Raw genomic sequence first — 17,782 nt, 5'->3', positions numbered from 1 at the left:
ACTTTATTTTGAAACACTAATGCAGTAGATTAAGTTTTTTTCAAAGCTTTAGGCAAATTTACATACAGTTACTTGGAAAATATTTAAAACTAGGAAATCTTTTTTTGAAGTCAGTATTAGGATTTAAGGAAAATAAATAGATCTTATTAAAATATGTAGAATAAATGGTATCTAAGTGAACTGATGAATTTTTCTTTCTCTGCAGTGACCATGAGTGTTTTATTTCTGGGTTTGAAACAAGATAACATTTCTATGATTTGTATTATGTTTTCTTTGAGACTCATCTGAATTGCATAATCTCAATCTGCTGAGTAAAACAGTTTGGCTTTTTGCAAAAGCCACCCCTTTGCTAGCTTTAAGCGCTTCACTTGTTTGAAGGTGGGGAATCCTGCAGAGTGTTAGATCTTGGGTACCAGCTGACTAAATATATAAATTACTAATTCCTACATGGATAGAGGGGGTGATAGCCAGATTACTTTTTAGATAAATGAGAGAAGGAGGCTACATGAAAGAAGGCATGAAATATCAAATTCTCTCTATGTAAAATAGGCCCCTCCCGAGTTCTTCCTACTTATCTAACTATAGGTCCTTCCTAGTACTCCTGGCCTGGGCACTCCATCTTAATTAAAAACATGAGAACAGCACCTTTCTCTCTCTTTTTTTTTTTTTGGTGGGAAAGAAGCCCCATTTTTACACAAGGTATCTTGACCCTACCCACATTGTGCTATAGCACATCACTAGTTCATGCTGACTATATCTTCTTCAGACTGTCTTGAGTTGAATTGCATTGTCCTGCCCCTAGACAAAACCAGATGTTCCTTCAGTGTGTGCATGTGATATTTTTCTCCTGAGCAGTCCCCTTCTTTCTTACATATTTTGATGAGAAGAGAGTAGAACCATTCTAAGGGATGGCCATAGCTCTTAATGACAGTAAAGCATCAAAATAGTTATTCTAGGAGAATTGCAGAATATTGTAAGCAGGGATTATAATTAGTTAAAACGATTTTTTAATAAAATAATGTTCTGATGACTTTCAGTTTTTTATGGCCATTTGAGACTACCTTAACATATAAATTGCATATGAAATTCTGTTATGATATTTAGCAGGAAGGAAAATGTCCTTTACCTTAACCAAATATTTATATAATAATATTTTGTGATAGTCTGACCATGATTCACTGTTGAAAAGTACAAGTGATCAATTTAAGTCTTTAAGTCTGAGATTGGGCTTTTATCTCAATCTTCTAGTAAGGTTGAAAACACCACCATTTATGATTTTTTAAAATGACCACTTGTCTATCCATTTTGTATTCTACTTCTAACTGTGGTATATGTTTATACTGTTTCAGGCCTCAGTAAATGTTCATTACATGATGATAAAGTCTGACAGTTATACAAGACTGTTCTAAGTGTTTTATACAAATTAAGTTAATATTCCTAAAATCTCAGTGAAATAAGTACCACTATTATCCCATGAGAAATTTAGGTGTATGTTAGTTAAATCTTAAAGTTAATAAGTGGCAGCACTAGAATTTCATTCAACCCAGGCACTCTGGTTCCATTCTGTGTTTTAACCACTTTGATGTAATGCTTCAATATAAACAAAATTACATTTTATCCTGTTACCAGATATTAAAGTATCTGTGTGCTGGATGTTGTACTAGCTTTAGAGTATGCAGCAGTGAACAAGATGGGCATACTCCTTGCCCTTCAGAAGCTTGTAGTCTGGTGAAGGCCTATGGAATTTATTAGTAGAGGTTTTATATTCATGGACTCCTCAGTATCATGGACACAGAGAATCTCAGAGGGGGATGTGGGATGGTACCTTTGAGGTCATACAGGCTAACCCTTACATCATTCATTAGTCCCAGTTATATACCCTTGTTCAGCCATGGAGAACTTGGCCTCTCATAGGCAGCCCACTTCATTTTAAGGCAACTCTAATTATTAACATATTCTTCCCTTTAATAAATATCAGGAGCTACAAGATACTCTTAGTATTCCTGGAAGTTAGCTAGCAAAGAATTTAACTGTATCACCCCCTCAGCATATTTTTTTTTATGGCAAGGACTATAAATGTTACTTAGTAAGAACTTCCGGCTCTATTTAACTTGTGTGACAGCAACTTACGCAGTTAAATACTGTTAATTACATCAGAACTTGTAGGTCAAGGATTTTGTTTTTTTATGACAGGTGCTGACTCTATGTGATTTAGATTTCTTGAGCAGTTTCAATTTCAGATGGTGCAACTAGATTGTATTTTTGCAGGTAAATAATTTTCTATCTACACTAGGTGGCAGTAGATAAAAAAGAATAAAACGTATGCAAGCAGTCTCTGGACAGCGAGTCTTAAGATTAAAAGGAAAACAAGTCACTCTCACATTTCTGTTCTTTGCCTCAACTCTGGACTTAGAGTTAATGGCAGGAGGCTGTGTTTGTTTTCTGCTTTGTGGGACAGCCAGGAAGAGACAACGGTTTTGGCTAGATGAGCTGATCGTCCCTCATCCTCACCATGCACAGCTTTATTCCTTCTTTACTATAGCACAGCAGTTATACCTCCCCTTCAACACATTGGCTGGATAGTTATAAAATGCTTTTACTGTTTCTAAAACTACAGCCATACCCATCAAACATGGTAAGTGCTTTAAAAATTATTCCACCCCTCTTATCACTGGCCAAGACTTCATCACTAGAGACCTGGATTAACACTGTAGTGTCCTCACTGCCATCCCTAATGTATTCATGATACTTTATGTGTCTGTCAGATTACTCTTTCAATTCAGCACATTTTAGCTTCCAACTTTCTGTGCCTTCCCAAATTCTTTCACCCTTCACAATTTGAACCTTGACAACCTTCTTCTTTCTACCCCTGTGTGAAAGTATGTCAGCGTTCTTCCACTATGCCATGAAGAATGCTCTTTTACGCATCTCCCTCTCCGTTTTTGTTTTCTAGATCTTTTATTAAGGAGCCATCATATGCCATGTTTCCTCCATAGGAAGCCTTTCTCACTATCTAAGCCAAGCTTGTCCAGCCCACAGGTCACATGCTGGCTTTGAATCCAGCCCAACACAAATTCATAACCTGTCTTAAAACATTATGAGATATTTTTGCAATTTTTTTTTTTTTTTTTAGCTCATCAGCTATCATTAATGTTAGTGTATTTTATGTGTGGCCCAAGACAATTCTTCTTCCATTGTGGGCCAGGGAAAGCAAAAGATTGGACACCCTGAGAAGCACTCAGTCGATAGTTTCTTCCTTAAGGTTCTTTAGTACACTTATTGGTACTTTATATTGTACCATGTACAATATAATGCTTTATATTGAAGCGTTCATTTGATATAAAGCTCTGCTATCTTTGTTGCTCTTTGTTTACTTCTTTGTATTCATAATGTTTCCATTTTATTTTCAATTTTTTTGTCTTTTCAAATTCTGAAATAGCCTCCCTCAAAGTCACTACTCTAGGTATTCATTCCGTTGCTTTTCTTTGTAACTTTATATATTTGAATCTATAATTATTGTTTAATTTTGAATGAGTTTGAACTTTATATAAATGAAATTATACTGAATATATTTTTTCTGTAACTGATTTTTTAATTTAACATTGAAGTCCTGAGATTCATACATATGAATTCAGATTTCATGCATTCATAAATTGTTTTCATTGCTGTATTGCACTCCAGTGAATTTGTCACTGTAGTCATTCTCACAACCTGTTTTACTGTTGATAGACAGTTAGGGTACTTCCAATAGTTTTTTTGGCCATTACAAACAATGCTGCTACAAACACTGTGGGCATCATTGAGCTTTCTAGTGTTTGCAGTCTAATAGGTATTAAGTGGTATTTTGCTTTAATTTCTACTTTTCTCATTACTAATGTTCTGAATATATTTATTTTCCATATATACGGCACTCTGCTTTTGAGCTCTTTATGATACAGGTTTCTTTAATGTTAACATAAGTTTTATTCTTTTCCATAAGATCTTACATATTTTTGTGTGTTTATTCTGATGTATTTTTAAACTTTTATGGTATTGTAAATGCCGTCCTTTAAAATTTTGCATTTTCTAACTGTGTGCTAGAATGCAGAAATGCAGTTGATTTCATATATTGATTTTGGGACTAACAATCTTATTAATTTCTGAATATTCTAATGATTTAGCAATAGATTCTAGATAACATTATATATGAATGAGAATATTATTTCTTTCTAATTGTTATCTTAATACCTTTTATTTCCTTTTCTTACTGAACTGGCTAGGATTTTTTTCTTCATCTTTTGAGGTGGGTCATTTGTTATATTTATAATATTCCTTTTTAGGTAAATTACATTGATTTTCTAAAGTGAAAAGCTTTTATTTATGGGGTAAATTCAACCTTGTCAAAATGATCTTTTCTTATACGTCGATAGAATTGGTAGGCTAACATTTTGCTTAAAATTTTGTCATCCATAGTAATAAATATACCAATATATTTTAATTTTAGAATATATTAGAAAATGCCCTCTAGGTTTTTACAAATAGCATTTGGTTTCTTATGGTATGAAAATCTCATAATTTTTTTTTTATGTATATACACAGATTAATCCAAAGCTTGAGGTAATCGATTTGCAGATCTCTACTCCCCCTGTTGTGGATATACTTTCTTTTGATTCTACCACAGTAAGTTGGGGTTTTTTTGACACTTAAGTGGCATTTAATCATTTGGCATAATCCATTTTCCTTCAAAAATGTGGGGGGAGGAGATAAAACGTGGGCTATGTAGCCTAACATTTTAGTATAGGAAGAACTTTGTAGTCATATTTACAATGCATCTAAATAGTTTACCACAAGGGGGAGCAGCACCAACTTCCAGGAAAGCTTTTACTTTGAGGTCCCCAAGCTCAGTCTAATCCATACCCACTGTCTCATGTATTAAGATGCCACCCAGGTGACATTTCACATGCTGTTGCAGAGCTGATTCCCTGTTGTGTTATTTGTCCTTCGGAGGTGCTAAACTTACTTCTAGTCTTCTCATTAGAAGCTGTAAGAAAAACAGCACTGCCCTTTGTTAATCTCTTTTGATGGATTATCCATAAATTAAGTATTTCTACTACTTGCAATTTTGTTTATAGAAATTACATATATAAAATTTATTGATTCAGTGTTTTCAAAATCTTCAAAGATTAAGAATTTTAGCCTTTCCATTTAGGATTCTGCTTACTCTTTCCAATGCCACAGTTGATCCTGCCAGTCAGTGCAAAACTAATTGTAAGAACAAATGGGAAGAATGGTGTGGTCTTTGATGACACTGCTGCTATGATGTCAGTTTAGTTAAATATTTGGGGTACATTTTTAATTTGTAGCCAAAATAAAACCCTGACATTATGATATTACAAATTCTCTAATAGATCTCAAGAATAGTATTTATTATAGAGGAATTCTACTGAAGACTAGTCCATTTTGAGTCTATCTTGTACCAGAAAGCATTCTAATTATTCAAGGGTCCTTTCATTGTTAATCCCACAGCAGAGAAGACTCCTAGATCTCTCACTAGGAGCTTCAGTGACAAAAACCAAGTGAGGGTAACTAATGGGCTGATTCTTAAAGGGAATTCCAAGAATCACTGGTGACCACTAGGACTTCAAACCAGTCTGTGGTCTTGTTGCTTACAGTATTCATGTTTATAACTCTAGCAGCATTGCTACATTAATGATTTAAGAAATTAAAAATTAATGGGATGTGTACAACTTGCCACAGTACTTGGCTTATAGTAGGTCTTCAATACATTTATGTTCAATGAATTACTCCAAATGCATGTTGTAGAAATTTACAAAATCTGATGAGTTAGTTTTTTCCCTCTGTAGCAAGAAGGAGCAAAAAGATAGGAGGTTTATGAGATGTGCTGCCTCTTTGTGAGGTAGTCAGTAGACTAAAATTCCACATTCCTGGCCTAGAAAATATCATAGATCATTAAAAATATTTGATCCACCTTTTGAGACTCACTGTCCCTGCCAGTACTCTTCAAGTTTTGCAAAGCCTCATTACGTGAGGAATCCAGACAGTTTTGACAGACGGTGCTATTGAGGTGGGCATAACTGCCTCCTAGCAAGGGACAACATGATGTCCCTAGTAGTATAGATTGTACATATCTATTGTAGATTGTATGTATCTATTATAGTATACATTTATACTACAGGACCATAACTCAAGGAATATATGGGGTATGTGGAATGTTGAGAAGGCAATTCTGTATAACAAACATGACATTTAATAGCTGTGCTACAAAACAGAATAATAAAATGGAAGAGTTAAATTATTATCCACAAAGGATAATATTAGGTTGAATTATATGAAATTGTCATTTTGTAGGCAAAAACAGTCTAATATCAATGACTTCACATGGTTTCACCCAATATATAAGCATTAAAAGGAAGACTCCACTGTTACTTTGAATTGTATACTTGATAGTATATGAAAATCCAGCAAACAAACAAAAATAAAATACAAGAAAACAAAGTCTTGTTTGCTGTAAATTGGTTTGAGATTATGCTAATAAACTCCCATCTAGATAGATTATAATCTGGAAGATACCTGCATGCTGCCAAGCAAGGTATAAGGACTTTATTTTAATAGTGCCTTCTGAAGACATAGATGCTCATAAAGCAGTTAGACTTTTAAAAGAGTATCTCCAAAGGACTTTTCTTTAAATTTTCAATATGTATCTCTTTCTTTTAGTTCAATGATAGATAATTGGTTAGAAAACTAAAATAAAATTACTTTTTCAACTATTCATCTTTCCATTAATATAGTGGTAAATAAGCCTTAATTATAGTCTCCTCCCTACATTGACGGTTTCTCTTTTGTTTCTGCACAACAAATCAGACATAATTGTAAAGGGGATTTTTTTCTGCTTTGGCATGAAGCACAATTGCATTCAATATTTTGGGTGTGTACTTTGCATGTGATTGTAATTTAAAAACCTGGAGAAATACTGGAAGCCAAAAAAAGTAGTGTTTAAAGGTAATTTTTGTTATTGTAGTTACTGTTTCTTTTGAGGGTTGATTGTTTGGTTTTTGTAGACTGGACATTTCCTTAAATATTCATTTCATCAAGATAGGACATGAAAAACATGTCTCTTTAAACCTTAATTTGTCAAATTTCTTAGTAGCATAAAAGAAGTTTGTTATGGTGTAAGAAATGGCCTCTATTTCTACTTTCACTTGATTTAATATTATATTCAGGAAGATTTGTAGACGCAAGTGTACCAGTGTCTGTGCTCTGATGTCTTCTCACTACAGAGAAGAAATTGTGGCATACAGTCTTTAACAGGTGGTATCTTTGTGGCTTGCACTTGTGTCTCTAATGTCAAGCAGGAAATTTGACACAATATTTGTGGATCAAAATAAGCTGTTACTAATCTCTATTTTTAAAGCTTTATTGTTAAAAAAAAAAAAAGTTTCTGTAAAGGAATATACTGGTGGCCATATAAACATAGTTTTAAATTGTTGTTCTCAAATTCCTGACTCTTTATTCTGATTATATTGTCAATTATGTACTAATTTTCTAAAGATTATTTAGTTCAAGATTCCATTTGAGTCTTTTAATGTTTTCATTTCGTAGTTAGAACTAGACCAGGATTCTATCAAAATTATGCTAGGGCATTTATCATTAGCATTGACGTGTGGTGTGGCTACATGGGATGTCCCACTCCTCTCTTCTAAAAAGACAAGCAAGATAAGAATTTGTTTCCTGTATCCTAATATAAAGAGTTTTAAACTGGCTGGGCACAGTGCCTTACACCTGTAATCCTAGCCGTTTGGAAGGCCAAGGCAGGTGCATCACCTGAGGTCCGGGGTTCCGGACTAGCCTGGCCAACGTGACAAAACACTGTCTCTACTAAAAATACAAAAATTAACTGGGCCTGGTGGTGTGTGCCTATAATTCCAGCTACTTGAGAGGCTGAGGCAGGAGAACTGCTTGAACCCGGGAGGTGGAGGTTGCAGTGAGCTGAGATTGTGCCACTGCACTCCAGCCTGGGCAACAGAGTGAGACTCCATCTCAAAAAAAAAAAAAAAAAAAAAAGTTTTAAACCAACTGTAAATAAAATTTATCTTAAAAGACTCTAGGATTATTTTTTATCTTTAGGAAAATTCTTAAATTCTGATGTATTAATTTTATTGTCTTACAAATGAACAAAATGAAGTTGATAATCTTGCTGTTGTTCCTTTGATTGCCAAAATACTGGACTCTTCTCAGAGTTGACACAGTGTTCTCATCTTCATCCTGGCAACTGTGCTTAATATGAACATAATGCAGAATATGTGTATGCATTTCTTTAGAATTAGGGATATTATTTCTTTCAAGTCAAATTAATTTACGATAAACATGCAGTTATGTTATAGAAAAGAATCCAAGGTCTACAGTCTTTTGATGTTCTATCAGTCAAAATAGTTAAAGCTGCCCTGCATGAAGGCATTACATGAGATGCTGAGGGAGATACCAAGCTGGCTGCCTGACCTCAAGAAACAAATAATCTAGCTGGACAGAACTAACTGAGTAAGAAGAAATCAATGTTGGTTTCAGAACATTAGACGTCAAGTATACATAAATGTCGATGAGAGATTGTTATTGGGCGGTATTCAGAAGAGATCATTAATGGGCTGGAGTAAGCTAGAGGACTTCTCTAGAAGAAAACCTTTGACCAGTTCTTTTTTCTTTTTTTTTTTTTTCTTTTTTGAGACAAGGTCTCTCACTCTGTCACCCAGGCTGAAGTGCAGTGGTGCTACCTCGGCTCACTGCAACCTCCGCCTCTCGGGTTCAAGTGATTCTTCTGCCTCAGCTTCCTGAGCAGTTGGGATTACAGGCACCTGCCATCACGCCCAGCTAATTTTTGTATTTTTTAGTAGAGACAGGGTTTCACCATGTTGGCCAAGCTGGTCTCGAACTCCTGACCTCAAGTGATCCGCCCACCTCGGCCTCCCAAAGTGCTGAGATTATAGGCATGAGCCAACGTGCCTGGAGCGAAAGCAAGGTATAAGTAGTTGCTTCAGAAGAAATCAAACATATATGAACCATGGTAATAAAAATGCATCAGTCTAGTTTAGAGTCTTTAAGTTGCCTAAATCAATTGACAGCAGATGTGGTGGGATCCAGGAAGGATGCCTACTCACACACATCGGTCTGTGAATAAGTATTTATTAACTCACTATTCTTGGCTTTAGAGAATGTGAAGGAAAGAAAAATACCTGCTCCAGAGAAGCCTACATTCTATATTCCAGTCAGAGAAATGCAATTCACAGATCTAAAAAATAAACTGTATATAGTATAGGGAACACAAAGGTGAAAAAGGCACTGAAGTCAGAGAGGAAAAGATAGGAGAGGGCTGCAATTTTAGCTAGTATGGCTAGGACAAGAGTCACGTGACAGGTGGCATGTGAGTAAAGAGCTGAAGGAGTGAAGGGAGCAAGTCGTATGGCTATGTGGGAAGGGCCCTCCAGGAGAGTGGGAGCAGTGATAGAAGGCCAGATTGCAGGTGACATAGGAGCCACTGGGGGGTTTCCTACAGAGGGAGGGACATGATATGACTTGTATCTTAACAGGTTCACTCTGCCTGCTGTAAGAAAACAGGTTGGGGATGTTGATGGGGGTAGACAAGGAGACTCATTAGGAAGCTAGTGAAATACTCAGACGGGAGGCAATACTGGCTTGACCCAGGAAGGTAGCAGAAGAGGTGGTGATAAGCAATTGGATTCTGGGTGTATTTTGAAGGCAGAGCCAAGAGGATTTCCTGACAGAGTGAATGTCAGCTGTGGGATTCCCTATCTCCTTTCCCCAGGGACAGTAAGACGTAGCCTTGAGTAATCTCAGGATAGCTGAGAATATCTCCTGGCTCTGCATCATTTTGGCAGAGGGGCTGATGAGAGAAAAAGAATCATGGTTTTCCTGTATTCTGTTCTAGGATCAGAAAAGTGATCAGCTGAATCAGTGCAAGAGATACTCTGCTATTTCCATGACTTTAGGAAGCACACCCCTTCCTAGATGTCATTTGGATTTTTATTTTTTAGCAAAGTACATTGGATTCTCTTTCAGAAAGTTTTTTTGCATCAGCCTACTTTTAGGAAGAAAAAGGTTATACACTTACTTGGAGATTGTCATATGGTATATACTACCTGAAAAATATTAATGTGCTGACAAAATATATGGACACACAAAGAATAAACTTGCAGATACAGAGAGAATATTTCCATGAATGTTGTGGCAACAGTTCATCCTGGTTACTAGACAACATTGCGTAACTAGTTCAGAGTTATTTCAGTTCCTAATTGCTTATATAAGCAAAGATTTGGAAAGACTAAAAGAACACACTGTATGTGAACTTCAATGTCTTAAAACTAAAACTTACAACTTTGAAAGTGTAAAATGGTCATATGCAATGTAAAGTTTTTAAACTTTGCAACAGTTTGTATGGTGGCATTGGATTTGGCAGTTTAGTGCATATGACTTCTGAAACTAGGTGTGTTTATCTATAACTTTGTGGCTGCTTCCTAAGCATTAGGAAACAGACATTTGTATGGTATCTTTAAGTGCTGGTTTAGTGGCTCTGCGGTATGTTTCTCCTGTCCCTGCTCTAAGGGTATGAAAGGAAATGAACTTAGGCATTTATAGGATCCAGGTCTCTGGTACCTCCCTCAATATATCTTCCTTTTAAGAGTTAAGAGACTTTTTATCTTAACTGCAAATGATAGTAAATATGTCAAGTGGATACAGTAATTTTTTATCCGGTAACACAAAAAGTTAAATGTTATACCCTAAGATGCTTAATTGGAGCAAAAGAGGAATTTTTATAAGGTTTGAGAAACAATTTAAAAACATTCCCCTTTGAAATTAAGTGAGGTAATTAAATTGTCAAAGACAGTTAAAAAACAGAATATACATGATAACTAACAAATAAATGAGGAAAAACACAACATTTTCAAAGATCTCTTGCCATTTAGAAATAGAAAACACATTTACATTTTTTCAGATACAATCTTTAAAATAGAGATAGGAGAGAAAATATTAGAGACTGGAAAGAGACTATTTGCAAATCAGTTGGATCCTTGCTTTTGAAGTACATCATGACCCATATGTTATAAAAACTGCTAACAGTTGTGAATGTGATGGCTGACCTTTAAAAAAAAAATTGCTTTGGGATTGTAAAAAAATAAATAAAACTACTAAAATGCTAAAGTGTTTTAGTTTGTTAAAGCAACATGGCTTTTTTTTTTTTTTTTTCAAGATAGATAATCTGGATAGCTGCAAAGTTTACTAACAGTATCCCTGTAATAAAAGATTAACAATGAAAACCAGAGGCTTCTTTCACCCTTCAAATAAAATATGCTTTTTAATAAAAATAGTAATAATCACTAAGTCCCAATTTTTTAATGAAGATATACTGACAAGTATACTAATTTGACCTTCTTTCTCTTTAAGTTTCAAAGTCACAGGGAAAGAAAACATATTAATGAATTTACCAAAAATTTGATACTCTTTAAGTTTTTTAAAATAGTCCTAGTTAAAGAATACTTCATGCAGTGAAACTTGTCCTTATTTCTATTGACAAACGTGATTTAGGACTTGAACTTTGCCATACAAAATGTGAAGACAGAAAAAAAAAAAAAGGAAATTTTACAAAAGGATTTATAAATCATGCTATTTGGGAGCCCAGTAAATACTTTTTAGAATTTCCTTCAGAAAATTAGCACGTTTCTGGGAACTGGAGGTGTTCCAGGTATTATTTCTGCCTTCCAACTTCCTGAGATAGTGTATTTCTAAACTGTGACGCCCGAGACTACTGCAGTAATATCGACTGTCCCAGGCCTGGAAATCTAAGCTGCATCCCCAGTTCCCACAGCTGAGACCGAGGCACGCTGAAAATGCCCAACAGCTCTCAGCCCACACATCCAGTAACAACTGGTTCCTTCCTCTTCCTGTGGAAGAGAAACATCCTCTGAGATGAGAAGAAATGCACCCTGAGGAATGCAAGAACAGCAGTGAGCTTTTCACACAGGAAATTACTATGGTAGCTCCCTGAAAAGTGCTTGTCTCCTGGACTGTCAGCCCATAATGAGCTTCCTGCTGACCTAGAGGATGGTTTACTATGGAGCTAAATGCCATTTGTGGGGCTGTCGGAGTTTCACGGAAAATAGCGAATTTAGCTTTCAGCTGTTCTGTACGTGTATACCCATCTGGTTTTGAGTTATTTGGTGCTGCATAGATAGTAAAGCTATTAGCTTTGCTCCTTTATTTTGCCACTTGACAGTTAATTATTATTTGGTGAAAGTAGTCAGCAAGTCTGCTAACACATATTTTTCAGTCAGTTCTTCCTGCTTTATGCTGTCAAACTATGTAAAATATATTAGGGCTTCTAAAGATTTGGAACCTCACCATCTCAGTGAACTGGATATTAAGGCCAGTGCTGGTCCTGGCCTAGTTCTTTCCGTGTCTTTCAATTTCTTTGCTTTTACTTTCTGAGATTGTCAGGCCACACAATCATACATCCTGAAACATAAATAAAATTGTTGCTTTCAGTCAACCAACCAACCAACCAACCAACCAACCCATCACTTAAATGTCAAATTGACTTCAATTGATTTTTACAATGGAAGTTTTTTTAGTATAATTTGATTTTCTATTTTTTGTCTTAATTCCTAGAGTATTTTGTTTTTCTTTTACTCAGGATAATGATGGCCACTACAAAGCTCATATTTTATATCATATGTACTTTTTAACCTATTTTCCAAAGCACTGCAGAATTTTGGTGGGCCTTAGTATTTATGGTGGCAAAATTCTCATACTTTTTATGTATCTATTTGGATTATTTTTCTGAAGCACATAGAGCTGTTTGTTTTAAGTTGAAGGGGAGATGGAGAAGGAATGCCAGGCATTTCCTTTTCCTTTTCAGAATGTCTTTTTAATGAACATTCCGCTTTTCTCCTTGTGAACAAACCATCTCAGCTCTCAGCAAGGGACCTCTTGAGTGTCTAGTTTCTAATAATCCAATCTCTTGCCTTTGTTCCCCAATTCTAGGGAGCTAGTTTCATACATTTAATATCTCTGCTAACCTCAGAGCTCCCTTTTAGCATTTACAGACTTAGACATCTGTTTAACCAGTTCCCTATATTAAATTCTCTCTGTTAAAATAATGGCTGTACTTTCTGTTTTTCTGCTGAACCCTGAGTGATACATAGTAAATCATCCTAAAGAAATGATGATATACAAACGAAGATTTCTATTCAAGGATGCCTATTCCAACATTGTTTGTAATAACATCAACATGACAAAAACCTTTAAAGGTTTTCTATTTATTTTTAATTATTTAAAATGTTAAAAGCCTTAAAACAGCTTAATAAGCAAAAGATGTTATCAAGTTTATTTCATTTTTTAGTGACTTGTGAGTTTTGACATGTTCATGATTACTGTTTGTTTGTATTTCTGAAGATCGCATATTTGTGTGCTTTGCCCATTTTCCTATTGTTCATTTTTAAATTGATCCTTAGGTAATTTTAGTTAAGATGATTGACCTCGGGCAGGGTGCGGTGGCTCACGCCTCTAATTCCAACACTTTGGGAAGTGTTTGCCGAGGCGGGCAAATCACAAGATCAGGAGTTTGAGACCAGCCTGGCCAACATGGTGAAACCCTGTCTCTACTAAAAATATAAAAGTTAGCTGGGCATGGTGGTGGCTGCCTGCAATCCCAGCTACGTGGGAGACTAAGGCAGGAGAATTGCTTGAACCCTAGAGACAGAGGTTGCAGTGAGCCAAGATCGTGCCACTTGCACTCCCGCCCAGGCGACAGTGCAAGACTCCATCTCAAAAAAAAGAAAATAAAAAAAAGAAGATTGACCTCTTGCCACGTGCTACAAATATGTTTTCCTTTTTTCTCATTTCTCCTTGAATTTAGTTTCTGATTTTCGATAGGTTTAGCTGCATTACCTTTTTGAAAACTACTTTTTGTTGTTTGGATTCTATGCAAAGAAATTCCCTCATCAATCCCCAAACATCTTAGCTACTCTTCTTGAGGTTTTATTTTTAATGATAAAACTTTAAAATCCAGATGTATTAATTTAGTTATGAGGTACAGATTTATAGTTAAAAAGTATCCTCAATTTGTATTGTTTCACTGATTTGAATAACCTTCTTTAAACATTAAATTCATATGAACTTGTGTCTCTTTGGAGACTTTCTCTTCTGTCTTATTGATCCATTATCATCTGTTTGCTCTTGATCCATTATCATACCTTTTTAGTTATTGTAGATTTAGAATATTTCTTTAAAATATTATATAATGCACAGTTTTTTCCTTCAAAACTTTCATGGGTCTTCTTGCCTATTACTTATCCATATGAATTTTAAAATTATTCTGTCTGTTTCAAAAAACCATCCCATTGGAATGTTGATTACCATTGCACTAGATGTATAAAATAATTTGAGAATTGCCAACTTGCCAATTTGAGTTGCTTATCTGGGAGTGTAGTAGTATATTCAGGGAATTTTTCCCCCTTTTTTCTTTCATTTATTTATTGTTTAATTGGCAGATAAAATTGTATGTATTTCTTATGTATAATGTGATGTTTTAAAGTATATATACTTGTGGAATGGTTAAATGTAACTAATTTACAAATGTGTTACCTCAGTGTTTCAGTAAATCAATTCAGGAACGCTCTCATTTACATGCCTGTGGTTTCCATAAAAATAGCCACCGTTTTTCACATGCTACTAAACATTTTACCTCATTACTAAGCATGCATGTAGTTTCTTGCATTCTGCAAATTAGCCTTAAAGGGGTTAGGTAACTTCCCCAAAGACACACAGCAAGGAAATGATGGGGGCAAGCAAGGCTCTGATTGAACTAACCTCAGAGGACAGTTAACACCAGCAGCAACCTGCCTTCCAGATGTTTAGACACACAGACCACAGGCCTTGCCACTTTGAATCCTGGTTTTAGATTCCTTGTGGTCAGTATGATTTAACTTAAGTAAATATTTTTCACCATCGTATAGTAGCCAAGGAGACCTGATGCATATCTCTGGTTGTGGGGGAAAAAAATGGAAAGTACTGAGGACCTCCAGTTTGGGAGCAGGTGGAGAAATAGGCCCTTGAGTCAACCAATGCTTGTAAGTAACTGGTTGTGAAGGCTACTTTGGGAATTTAGGAATTGCCTATTCCTACTTGCCAAGTACGTAAATCCTTGGCACACACCAGACTTTAGCACACACAAGTCCTTAGTGTCAGAATGCTCATCAGGAAGAATTGTGTTTAAGACACACTTGTCTCTTACTGTTTATCCAGAAGGTGTGCCATATGGCGTTCTCATCATAGGTTGTTCAAGCGTAATTGTGTGGATATAGCTTCCTGATATGAATAATTATTTGATCTGTCATGTCTTTAAATCTCTTTCATAATGATGTAATGGCTTTACCTCCCTTGGCAGGGCTTTGTTACTATTCTCTGACTGCTCTCCCCAGGTTCTCACTTCTGCCGTGTCACTAATTTTCAGTTTTTGTCTGTTTGTTGAAAAAGGATATTCTCAGCAGTAGGAACTGTGTATGCAGAAATTTCCTTTGATGGTGTTTTTGCTGTTCTGGTGTGTGCAGGTATTATTTTATTTTGGAATAGATGGGAACCTCAGTTTTTATCAAATTTGGTTAGGGTGATTTTTATAAAGTGAATTCTATTTTAAATTGGCCTTTTGTTGCTGTCATTTGGTTGGCTGGTTGGGTTTTGTTTGTTTGTTTTGTTGTTTTTTAAAATGGAAACGAGATCTTGCCATGTTGTCCAGGTTTGTCTCTAATTCCTGGGCTCAACCTCCAGCTTCAGCCTCCCAAAGTACTGAGATTACAGGCATGAACCACCATGCCCATCCTGACTTTTATTTTTAAACACAGCTATGCTTTCCTGGTAAATATCCTCAGTTAGTTGGGTTGGAAATCTTGGGTGCAAGGCTCAAAAGAAAGCCCAAGTCCATGATACAAACTGTGTGACTGTGTGCAGAATCCAGGCCATGTCTTCCAGTTTCTCTCTCTCTCACTCTTAATGTTCCTCAGGTCATGTGTTATCTATAGTTCCAGGAGATCCAGTATCTCCATGTTCAGGGCTCCTCAGACTCAGTTTGCCTCTCTTGGACTGACTATATCATAGAGCTGTATATGTTACAGTATTAACACCTTGTCCCCAGAGGTGGAACTTTCAAAGGAATTTTGCTATTTACTTGGATACTTCTGCTTGAAGCTTCAGGTTCAGAAAAATGAATTTGTGCCCTACTTGGTCCATTCTCTAAGGTTGATAATATATAAAATAAATTTATTTTAAATGACATCTAGCATCAGGTAAAGTACCATGCTGAGTAAATATTATTCTTAATTCAGAACTATGCATTTTGGGGATAGCAATTTAATACAGTTTCAAGATGATAAATATTTACAATAATTCCTTATTGTAAATAGAACTGGAAATGCATCATTAAACCAAAGCAAAACAATTGTATGCTTTGAAAAATCAGTTGAAATTTGAATAATTTGACTAAGAAATGTGCTCTCTCGGATTTGTACTTTTTTAGAAAATTTTGAGTACTTTTTGTACAGTTCTGTACACAGTAAAATTACTGAAAAAATTCAAGATATGTACACTATTTTAGAAATTATTTTGTTATTTCCTTTTCTAGAAATCACTTATATATTTCAGTGTTCTATGAAACATGTAATATAATAAATATATGGCTGTCTTACATTTTGGGCACTGTGTATCCAAGGATCACATGAGAAACTTCAACCATGTCATATTATTTTTAAGTTATTATTTTTTAAATTGAGTATATTGATAAGTTTACCAAATAGTTAGAATTGGGAAAAATAATTTTGATTTTAAGATAAACTATTGCTTACCTTAAATGTATTGAAAACTTTTGATTTAGAGAGCAGCAGTTTTCTCTAAGACATTATATTATTAATATTTAGTTAAGTGTTAAGATCTATTCATTTATCCTACAAAGTGCTATGACTATTTTTATGTATTTATTCATCAAGGAAAATGACAGTCACGGAGTTTATATCCCAAACTATGAGTATGTTTGTGAATATGTTTTGTTTATTTTTAGTTTTTGCCTTGGCACCCTTTCCAGGCAGTTCTCCTGGCAACAGTGACATTGCTTCTGCCTGTCATATGTTTTTTGCAATTGAGCTCTTCCATTATGTTTCCCTAGTACAACCTATTTCATGCACATGTTTTGGCTGTTTCATCCAGCAGTTAATTTATATAATCTTTCCTATAGGTTTTTAGTCAAAATGTTTTTCTTTCTTTTATTATTATTATTACACTTTAAGTTCTAGGGTACCTGTGTACAACATACAGCTTTGTTACATATGTATACATGTGCCATGTTGGTGTGCTGCACCCATTAACTCATCATTTACATTAGGTATATCTCCTAATGCTATCCCTCCCCCTTCCCCCCATCCCACGACAGGCCCCGGTGTGTGATGTTCCCCTTCCAGAGTCCAAGTGATCTCATTGTTCAATTCCCACCTATGAGTGAGAACATGCAGTGTTTGGATTTCTGTCCTTGTGATAGCTTGCTGAGAATGATGGTTTCCAGCTTCATCCATGTCCCTACAAAGGACATGAACTCATCCTCTTTTATGGCTGCATAGTATTCCATGGTGTATATGTGCCACATTTTCTTAATCCACTCTGTCATTGATGGACATTTGGGTTGGTTCCAAGTCTTTGCTATTGTGAATAGTGCCGCAATAAACATACGTGTGCA

At 35.5% G+C, this 17,782-nt stretch overlaps 1 protein-coding gene across 17 annotated transcripts in view; it reads left to right on the top strand.

Moving 5' to 3' along the window:
• POC1B (POC1 centriolar protein B) overlaps nt 1–17,782 on the top strand; it is a 101,972-nt gene that overhangs the window by 57,507 nt on the left and 26,683 nt on the right. For 9 of the 17 annotated variants that reach the window (XM_074007510.1, XM_074007509.1, XM_074007504.1 and 6 more), the window contains one exon: nt 4,579–4,659. The exons of 6 other annotated variants lie outside the window; for them this stretch is intronic. In XM_074007510.1, coding sequence (XP_073863611.1) covers nt 4,579–4,659 — 81 coding nt within the window. Of the gene's footprint in view, nt 1–4,259; nt 4,283–4,578; nt 4,660–17,782 lie in introns of all 17 variants that reach the window. 2 more of the 17 variants (XR_010579707.1, XR_012420479.1) reach the window with 1 other exon arrangement.

Source organism: Macaca fascicularis, chromosome 11, assembly GCF_037993035.2.
Source record: "Macaca fascicularis isolate 582-1 chromosome 11, T2T-MFA8v1.1".
NCBI classification, from domain to species: domain Eukaryota; kingdom Metazoa; phylum Chordata; class Mammalia; order Primates; family Cercopithecidae; genus Macaca; species Macaca fascicularis.
The sequence above is the reverse complement of the archived record's forward strand: the minus strand, read 5'-3'. Positions and strand labels throughout refer to the sequence as shown.